The sequence below is a fragment of the Antechinus flavipes genome, chromosome 5 (genome assembly GCF_016432865.1).
Source record: "Antechinus flavipes isolate AdamAnt ecotype Samford, QLD, Australia chromosome 5, AdamAnt_v2, whole genome shotgun sequence".
Taxonomy (NCBI): domain Eukaryota; kingdom Metazoa; phylum Chordata; class Mammalia; order Dasyuromorphia; family Dasyuridae; genus Antechinus; species Antechinus flavipes.
Genome location: NC_067402.1, coordinates 224,561,693 through 224,571,862, shown reverse-complemented (window position 1 = coordinate 224,571,862; position 10,170 = coordinate 224,561,693). Strand labels below are relative to the sequence as shown.

Sequence of the window (10,170 nt, the reverse complement as noted above, 5' to 3'; positions counted from 1 at the left end):
CTTGTCTCTGACTGTTACTATGTTACTATGTCCAAGTTGTTTAACATTTCACTGCCCTAGGAAACTCCTTAAGATATAAGTTGTGAGCTACTTTTTATACCTAAAAATTTGAGATCTTCAGTGCTATGTATAAGCAGGGATAGGTTGAAGTATATATAGGTGGGGAAGGTTAAGAGGGAGTGTGATGGTAATGAAAGATGTGTCTATGAGTCTAGGATATAGATATATAGATATATATCTTCCATATAGAAGACCTAGGATTAGTCTTCCAAGTTTGTGAGAAAGCTACCAATTATCACAATTATCCATTTGGGAAACCCTGGAAAATCTTTTAAACTAATTTAGGGTTATGATAAATATGACATTACAAGTACACTATCCTGATTTATCATGTCACATTGAGAAGGAAGGATATTGGTCACAGCATATTCAGGAAGGTCATGACTTTCCACTTAATCCAATACAGGTTATTGGACCTCTTCCCTATTTCCAATCCCTATGCATATTGATCTAGTTTTAAGGTATCTTTCTTCTGGTCAGAAAACTACTTAGGATCCCTATTTTCTACAATTTACACAAAACCAAGATGCAGTGTATTGTGCAGCAGTTTATTGAAGAATAGAAAGATAGAAAAGAAGAAGGGCAAACACAGGACTGTGCTGGAATTGAAAGTGGAGACATAATCGTAATAGAAGAACCCAAACTCACATCAGAGAAACCTTAAATTTGAAAAGAACCTAAAAGGTCATATTGTCCAATCAAAATATGAAACAGAAATCTCTTCTGCAACATTGCTGATGTGAATATACAAATCAAAATCTTCCCCTTCTGCTTTAGCACGACAAGATGCTGAGAAGCATGGTGATTCCAAGCCTGAAGGAGACTCATTTCTCAGACTCTGCTCCTGACCCAGAGGGCAGGGAGGGGATCAGGGAGCCAGGCCAGTGGCTAAGCCTTAATACTTGATCGTGGAGTGTTGGCTGCTGGTGGTAGTCTGGACAATCCTGGCTGAAGATGAGATGCCACTTCCTCCAGAACTCTGGCCAGTGGGGACTCTTCTGCTTCCAGACTGAGAGTTCTGACCAGCCATCACAGACTGGCTGCCACGATTGCTGGAACCAGAACCTGAGATGCTGCTCCCTCCAGTGCTCTGCCCGCTTCTGTTGCCTCCACTGGAATGGCCTCCAGAAGCAGTACTGGTACTAGTGTTGCTGACCACGGCTGCAGAGAGATCAGATTAATGATGCCCTCAGGTGACGGTTGCCCCGGGAGGCAGCCCCATAGTCATGGGTTGGTAGCAATGAGAGAGGTATAGAAAGCAAGCAACAGATCTTTGAGGTCTGAGAAAGGATCTAGGGACACACACACACATACACATACACACACACACATACACACACACACACACACACACACACACACACACACACACCTTCAGGATAAAAACAGAAATGAAATCACCTAGACATGTATCTAGAAATCCGGATAGGGGAAGGAGGGGGAAGAGGAGAGAAAGAGCAGTAAGAGGAACTACAATTACAAGGGACTAATCATCAAAAACTTCCTAAAAATGGGAAGTGAGAAAAGCACTTTGAAATCTCTCCACAACAAGGATGGAAAATTCCAAGCGAATCTTAAAAGTATAATCTTATCTTAGATTCAGGAAGATCCAGGCTTGGCCCCAAATAACACCTTACCCTGCATGACTTGAGAAGTCAAGTAGAAAGTTGTGATTCCTTTTGGACACCCCAAAGCCCTATATCCTTCCCTCCAAGAATGGGACTTAGCTGGCTAAAAAAAATCATTTTAAATTGAGGGAAGGATATATGGATGAACTAAGTGAATATGATAAAGTTGTGTGAAGAGAATATTATTTCAATCAAATAAAAGGAAGGGAAAGATACTTACAAATACATACGGTGTTTTGGCACTCTCCAGACATTCTATTTAGAAAAACAAAGCAAATATCAGAAGAACAGAAGACTTAAATAAGAAAAAATTAAATATCAGCTAGACTTGGCTGCTAAAATTTAACAGAAAGAGGAAAAGTATATGCCATAATAATAACACATTCTAATATTTCATAAAACATATTATTATATGTAATAAATTATTATATTATATGTAATAATTATTACATAATTACATAATACATAATATTACATTAAAATATAATAATTATGTAATAATATATTCTTATGTAAAGAGAAATGGAACTAGAAGACCTGGGCCCAAATCCCAGTTTCTATATTTACTACTTCATTCACTTCGGCAACTTCTCTGAAACTCAGTTTTTCCTTCTGTACAATGGGGGGTTATAAAACTCATACTGCCTACTTCTTAGGATTTCTAGGAGGAAACACTTTGTAAAATACTATATAAACCTAAACTGTTACAATTGTAATCACAATCCATGTAGAAGATAATAGAAATTTGACCTATTGATTTCTAGAGATGAGTTTTGACCCAACATCCTTTGCTCAATATTTCTCACCTGCATTCCTCACTTTCTAGGAGCTTCCTGTAGGTGGCAATTTCAATGTCCAGACCCAGTTTGATGTTCATCAGCTCCTGGTACTCCTGGAGCAGGTGGGCCAGATCCTCCTTGGCTTGCTGCAAGGCTTCCCTGAGCTCAGCCAGCTTAGCCTGGGCATCCTTGAGGGCAAGCTCCCCACGCTGCTCAGCATCTGCAATGGCCGTCTGCAAGTTGGCATTCTTTGGAGAGGAAGAAAGGACTATAAGGTCTTTGCAGCAGCCCCCAAGTTCCCTTGCCCTTGGAAGAAGCTATCCTCTATGTAGCAGGACAATCTCCCTCCCCATCTCGGGACCAGCCTTTGTAGCCCTCTAAGATAGTCCATTCAACCTGACAGTTGATTAGAGTGTATATTTCAGGGACTATGTGAACAGCTATTCTTGTACATCTTTTCAAGGAGAAAAAAGATATTCAAGGTCTCAAACCATAGAAACTCTGTCCTATTTAGGTAAAACCATAGGTGAAGGCAGAAGAAAAGGAACAATAGTGACAAGGGACTCATGCTTCTCTTTAACCCTACATCATACCCTATCGCTCATTGGCTGTCACATAGAATTCTCCCAAGCAGAAGACTCCTCTCTCTCCCTCTCTGAAAGTTCTTCCCAGGGGTCCAGCAACTGTGTCCAGCTTGTTAAACCCAGTCTGTGACTCCATAGTTGTTAGAGAGGAAATTCTGCTTAAGCACCTGAATCTCAGACTTAAAAGGAGCTGCCCCCACCTGCTTCTTAACACTTTCTATCTGAGCCTGCAGCCTTTGGATCATCCTGTTGAGCTCAGCAATTTCACTCTTGGTATTCCTCAGGTCATCCCCATGCTTGCCAGCTGTGATCTCCAGCTCTCCAATCTGAAGAGGGGGAGGGAAGAGAAAAAAAAGTTAGTTTCAAGTTGTCAGGGAAAAGGGAGATGAGGAAAAAGGAGCAGATGAGCAAAACAAGCAGAACCAGGAAAATACTGTCCACAGCAACAGCAAGATTGTACAAAGATCAACTATGACAGACTTGATTCTCAGCAGTTCAGTGATCTAAGGCAATCCAATAAACTTTCTGTGTAAAATGCTATCCCTATCCATAGCCAAAATTATGGAAACTGAATGTAAATAAACACATGCTATATTCACTTTTTTCTTTTTCTTCTTCTTTTTTTTCTCTCATGGCTTTTGTTCTGATTTTTCTCTCCCATCATGATTCATAAGGAAATATTTAAAAATATGAATGTACATATATGACCAAAAATGATATTTTTGCCTATAACTGAAGAAAATAAAAATTTTTTAAAAGGAAAGAAAAGCAGGGAAGGGACTGATTCAATTAAGTCCAGGAATGTCCACTCTGGAAATTTAAAGCAGGAAGGTCGCAAACACAGGTACATACTTGCCCCCTTAAGATCTGAAACCATGGTCTTGAGAGGCCTAATGGGAGACACTACCCTTTTTTCTCTGCAAAGCTTACTTGCTAATTCCCCACTGAAATTCACCAGTGGTGGGGAATTAGGGATAGGAGATTGAGAACTATTCTGTTCCCTACAAGCTGTTGTTATGAAATCATAAGCTCCTTGAAGAGGGTTCTGTTGATTTTCACTTTGTATACAAAAGACATAGCAGATCCAAAACAAGGGAGATGCTGTACTTGGCCACATGGGAAGTACTATGTCCAGTCCTGGGTGCCCCATTTTAGGAAGGACATTGACAAGTAGGTCACCCAGCAGAGAGTAAAAAGGATAGTGAGGGAAAAATCATGCCAGACTCAAAGCTATGGAAAGAACGGGACAGGAGATGGGAGTGGAAAAGGAAGGTTATCCTAGAAACAAGATCTAGAGAGGGCATGCTAGTTACTCTCAAGGATTTGCAAGGCTGTGGTGTAGAAGAGCCATAGACCTAAGAGCCCCAGGCACTTTGGTATCATTGAAGTGGAATGGGATTTGGCCTGAGGGCCTGAACTCAAATCCCATTTCCATTCCTTGAATGCCTGTATAACCTTAATTTCTCTGAACCTATTTCCTTATCTGTAATAAAGTGAAAGACTTGGACTCGATGTCCTTCAAGGTCACAATATGTTATAGAGGTAAATCTAAAGTTCCATATAAGGAGAAAACTCCTACAAACAGAGCTGTATTATAGAAAAATTTGTGGCTTTGGAAGAGAATGGATTTCCCTTTACAACATATCTTCCAACAGAGGCTAGATAGTGTTTTATTAGGGATTTTGTTGTGGGGAGGGGGAGGAATTCTTTCTTAGGGAGAGGTAACCCTTCTAAAGGTAGAATTCTGGAGTCTCTTTCAACTTTGAGATTGCATGCTACAATGAATTATAGAATTGAATTGAATTACTTGTGTTCTTGTAAAAGAGGGGCAAGAGGAGGAACCACATAAATGATTACTGAAAAGGAAAGAGGCTCTAGAAAAGAGAGGAATTGATGGGGCTTGAGTAAATTTGGGGGCTTTGCTCATGCTCACCTTGGACTGGTATAAGGCCTCAGCATCAGCCTTGCTTTTTTGGGCCATCTCCTCAAATACAGCTTTGGCCTCTGCAATGATGCTGTCTGGATCCAGGGTTCGATTGTTGTCCATGGAGACAATCACAGAGGTGTCACTTGTTTCTGAGAGCACTTGGGTATACTCCTGTGCATCCAAAGGAAACAGTTGCTTATCATCCCTATCTTTTCAGGATGCTCTAAACCACTCCCTGGCAAGAAGATGTGATCTTAAAGAAAACAAGCAGCCAACAGGGATGCTGACAATCAAGCTAAGAACTCGGGGTGTGATCTGTAGCCTCTTAGGATTTACAAAGGAAAGCACTCTTGCCTCAATCAAGGGACCCAGAGAGCAGTTCAGGAAATAAAAAATGGAAAGGGGTAACATTGACTTTAAGAAGCAAGACAAAGAATGGGCCACGGGGGTATTTTTATCTTTCTAATGCTCCTTTGAGCTTAAAAATTACTTTCTCCACAACAATGGGAGGAGGAAAGGAATCATCTACAATCTTACTCCACTACACCGTATTATAAAAGGGGAGTTGGGGAAAATGGGAGGAGCTTTAACAATTCTTTTCATCCAGGGATCTTTATAAGGAGCTTGCAAGCCCTGATTCTAGTTGAGAATGGCGTTGGTTCATCATCTAATTTATGGGGTAAAGTATTCCTCAACTACTTTCCCACCCAGCCATCCAATGCCAGAGTGGGCAGAAAGGGCACAGAGTCTCACAGCTTCATAGAGAGCCTTCAGGAAGTTGATCTCATCTGACAGACTCTCTGCTTTTGCCTCCAGGTCCACTTTTGTCATGTAGGCAGAATCCACATCCTGGGGGAAATTATGTCACCTTAAGAGGATGTCATACAGGTTATTTAACTGGATCTCATACAAAGTCCATGCTAGTAGTAACCCTACTATATATACACCATAAATAAACAAATAGATTATACCATGTATCAGAACAGAGCAACCAATTGACTCCAGAAGCTTCCATGGCATCATGGGAATTTGGTCTGCTTCTTGAGTAAAAGTTTTGGATTATGTCCAGATGGGGCCAATCCAGAAATAAAAACTAGTCACATTCCCACCTTCTCTCAGTTCTTCACCACCACCACCACCTGCTACTCATCCCCACAACAAATCTAGACTTGCTCAACTTCATTTATCAGTTTACCTTTTTCAGTATCACAAAATCATTTTCAGCTGTGGTTCGCTTATTAATCTCATCTTCATACCTGTAGGAGAGAGGAAAAGGAGTGGAGAAATGAAGAGTGGATAGCAAAGGATAAAGGAAGAGAGATAAAAGAGAAGGAGAGGACAAAAGGGGAGAAGAAAGAAAAGAAGAGAGGAGAATACAAAGAAAAAGGAGAAAGATCAGAAGAAAGGTCAGGTCAGGAGAGATCAGTACAAAATAGGTCAAAAGAAGAGAGAGTACAAGAGATATAACAAGACAAGAGAAAATAGGAAGAAGAGTCATACGTCAGTGAAGTTTTGTATGAGTTGTATCTATACTAGCTTTAAAAATTTACATCCTAGCAATGTCCTGGGGCTCGGTTTTCATGTATCTTTCAACCTCCTGATACATCAAAAAATTATATAGAATTGTTATTGGGGTGATTCAGGGAAAAATAGCTTAGAAGCAGATTCTTTGAATCATTGGGCCCTTAAAAATTCATTTTACACACATGCAGTGCTTCTAATGCCTCAAATCTTCTCTCCAAACATGCCCATTCACTCATGCCATGATTTCCTTTTCCACATGAGCCTGTGTCCGTGTCCAGGCTGGCTCTCTTTCTCTCTCTCTTAAGTGTTCCCAACTGCCTCCTCCATGTGCTCATGAGCTCTGGGAGTGAAATTTTATTTTAATAATCTCCTGAGCCAAATAGAATTAGAAACTAAGGGTCAATTTTGCTCCTCTCCTACTAATTCCTATTGTATCTGACTCAACATCTTCCCTTCCCACTATTCTCCACTGCAAACACAATCCAATTAAACTCCTGATACCAAATCAACTTGCCCAAGCTTACTCTATTGGACTTATCCAGCTTAATCTTTTTTAGAACTTTGCTCAGGTGCTCCAAGGTCAACATTCTCTTATCTGTGTGCCTGCCTCTATCTGAGATGAGCTTTTCTCCTCTATCAGACTGAGAATTCTGTGACTGCCGGATTTCTGTCATGTTTCTCTAATCCTGTTTCTTCCTGATGTAGCTTTCTTATTTTCGTGGATAGAGGATTGTTTGGAGTTTTGTTTGAAATTTTTCCCTTTGAGGGTCGGGGGAAGGATAGACCAGAGACCTGTGATTTCAAACAAAGATCTGCTAACTTATCTCTAACTTACTCTTAGAGAATTATCTAGAGCCACTAAGCAGTTAATGACTTACAAATGGTCATCACCCTCTACACACACACTCATATGTGTCAAAGGTACAGTTTAAGCCCAGATCTTCTTGACACAAAGTTTGACCTTCTACCCACTTACTGTACCTTGTTCACTCCCAAGGACATCAATGTACAATGTCTGAAAGAAATTTGAAACTATGGCATTCTGGAGTTGGAAGGATACTCAGAAGTCACTGAGAACAACTACTCCCAGAGCCTTCAGCAACACCCCCAACAAGTTGTAATCCAGGCTATTTCTTAAAAACATGCTATTTCACCACGGGGTGAAGCTTTGAAATTAAAACCTCCTTTGCTCCTTAGCCTGCATCCTGTGGGCATTTTGGAAATAAGGGTAGAACATGTCCCTCATTTTAGGATCTCATCCACCATTTGATGAGATCCATGAGCAATCCATGAATTACAGAAGCAGGTGACTTCCTTTGGCTGCCTCCATCACTCACTTTTTCTTGTATTCCTCCACCAGGTTCTGTACTGTATTCAGTTCTCCTTCTAAGTTGTTCCTCTCCCTGAGCAGCCCATCCAAGTGGGACTGGAGGCAGTTGATGTAAGACTCAAAAAATGGCTGCAAGTTATTGGAGCTAGAGCTGGAGCTCTCTGTCTGCTGCTGAAGGAGGCACCACTTGGTCTCTAGAACCTTGTTCTGTTGCTCCAAGAACCGAACCTATAACCCAGTAAGAAAAAAGGAGGTTGGATAATCCCAACTCAAGTAGCTTCCTCCAGAGATCACCAAATCTACAGTGTTGATTTTCAATACAGTCTTAAGCCCAAGTCTAAGAGAAGTCTCAGTGGGCTCCATCATCCTTTACCTCCAAACCAATAAACAGGTGCAAATACTTACCTTGTCGATGAAAGTGGCAAATTTGTTGTTGAGGGTTTTAATCTGCTCCTTTTCTTGGGTCTTTACCACCCCAATCTGGGGATCAAGCTTCACATCAAGGGGCTGCAGGAGACTTTGGTTGATGGTTACTTGTTGAATGCCAAGGGGAAAACTCCCAGAACAACCAAGACCACTGGTTCCACCTCTGATACCGCTGAATCCTCCTCCAAAGTTACCAGTTTTACCTCCAAAATTGTAGGATCCTCCTCCAAAACCACTGCCCATTCCTTTTCCACCAAAGCCACCACTCTGGCCACCACAGAAGCTGGGCCCAGCCACACTACAGGAGATCTTCTTGCTTCCTCCCAGGTTGTACATGCTTCTGCTGCCAAAGCCCCCACCTATCATGGCACAGGTAGTGGCCATGCTCATCCCTCCTGATCGGGAGGCTGATTTGGATCTCCTAGAGCTGTTGTGGCTCTGACCAGAGATCATAGCAGAGCATCCACTGAAGCCTTTACTGGTCTGGGATGACCGGGTGGACTGAAGACTCAGCATTTTCTTAGAATGGAAAGGAGAACAACAGCGTTGAGAAGGCAAAGAAAGAACAAGAACTACTAAGACACTAGACTGGAAAGACTTTTTATAGGGCCAAGGAGAGTCAGTGAATTAATCTGGAGTCTTCCTGGGCTTTGTTCTCCCGACAAAATAGGTCAATGGCTTAGATACTAAGCGCACCACTGCTCTAATCATCAACTCCCCAGCTGAGTACCTTTTCCCCCCAATTAGATTTGGTTTGTCTCCACCAAACTTGGAATTTGTAGATTCTTCTTTGATGGGTAAACTTATTCCTTGCCAGGATCAGGCCCAACCCTAGAGCCTCAAGGCACCAACTCCTTAGGAGGCAGATTCAATTAGGTGACTTGTGCCTTACTCCCTTCCTCAAGAGCCTGGTTGATCTATTCCCATCACTCAGTCCTTGACCTGACACAGCAGGTTCACAAGAGAACTTGAGGTACTCTGGGAACTAGGAGGATGAAAAAAGTGGAACTCTCTTTAAGTCTACTTCCCCCAGGAAACATAATGCTCACAATGCTATAGCACCTCAATGCTTGACAAAGCATTTCTCTATATGCAACACTGTGAGATAAATGATACAAGCTCTGTGTTAACCATGCTTGCAGCATCCAAAGGGAATTAAGAAACTTGAGCAATGGCACACAACTGGTAAGGAGTAGAGTGAAGATTTGAACCTAGGTCCTCTGGTGCGAAAGCCAATACTGTGTAACAAAGGAGAAACCACTCAGCTAGGGTCATACAATTGGTAAACATCAGACCTGAGATGCAAATCTATATCTTCTGTCTCCAAGTTTGGCTTTTATTCCACTCAACTACACAGCTTCCATGCCATCCTACAAAGAAAACTAAATAACATGTTCAAAAGTATATCAAATAATCCTATTTTATTTTTTCAAATGAGAGAGAGAATAACTATGGCATGCAGATTATAGTGCTCCAGACCCTCCTCAGGAAGTCATTTCAGTGGATTCACCATTGGATTCTGTTTATCTAAAAGTCATCAGTACTTACCACAGTTCAGGGAAATAAGGAAGGAAGGAAGGAAGGAAGGAAGGAAGGAAGGAAGGAAGGAAGGAAGGAAGGAAGGAAGGAAGGAAGGAAGGAAGGAAGGAATACATAATAGGTATTAACAGTTTCATATATAACTATCTCCTGATGCACAATGTATATTAAAATATTCATTTTATGAAGTATTTGCTAAATTTAGATTTAAAAAGAAAGAAAGAAAAAAGTACTTTTTATCAAAATACCATATATCTTAGAAGAGTGTTTTGATTCTGAATGCAAACTCTAAATCCAATATGGACAATGATTCCAAAACTCTTAATATGTGAGCTCTTAGAGTGCATCATATGAATTTATAGGTAATAAATTG

The 10,170-nt window shown here is 41.1% G+C and overlaps 1 protein-coding gene across 1 annotated transcript; it reads right to left on the bottom strand.

Moving 5' to 3' along the window:
- Positions 1–591: 591 nt before the first annotated feature.
- On the bottom strand, positions 592–8,642 carry LOC127538708 (keratin, type II cytoskeletal 2 oral-like). The gene is made up of 9 exons (XM_051962459.1): positions 8,238–8,642; positions 7,840–8,060; positions 6,174–6,234; positions 5,732–5,827; positions 4,985–5,149; positions 3,252–3,377; positions 2,495–2,715; positions 1,909–1,943; positions 592–1,221 (listed from the first exon to the last, which is right to left on the bottom strand). Exons 1-9 carry the CDS (start codon positions 8,640–8,642, stop codon positions 956–958), a joined length of 1,596 nt encoding a protein of 531 aa, XP_051818419.1. The 3' UTR covers positions 592–955.
- Positions 8,643–10,170: the final 1,528 nt, after the last annotated feature.

What these genes read in the sequence shown, in the direction of transcription:
- LOC127538708 (XM_051962459.1), bottom strand. Translation starts at nt 8,642, where the DNA reads ATGGCCACTACCTGTGCCATGATAGGTGGGGGCTTTGGCAGCAGAAGC. An exon ending in TTGCCACTTTCATCGACAAG is followed by an intron (nt 8,061 to 8,237) that starts GTAAGTATTTGC and finishes ACTGGGTTATAG; the next exon opens with GTTCGGTTCTTGGAGCAACA. An exon ending in AGGCCTTATACCAGTCCAAG is followed by an intron (nt 3,378 to 4,984) that starts GTGAGCATGAGC and finishes CCCCCTCTTCAG; the next exon opens with ATTGGAGAGCTGGAGATCAC.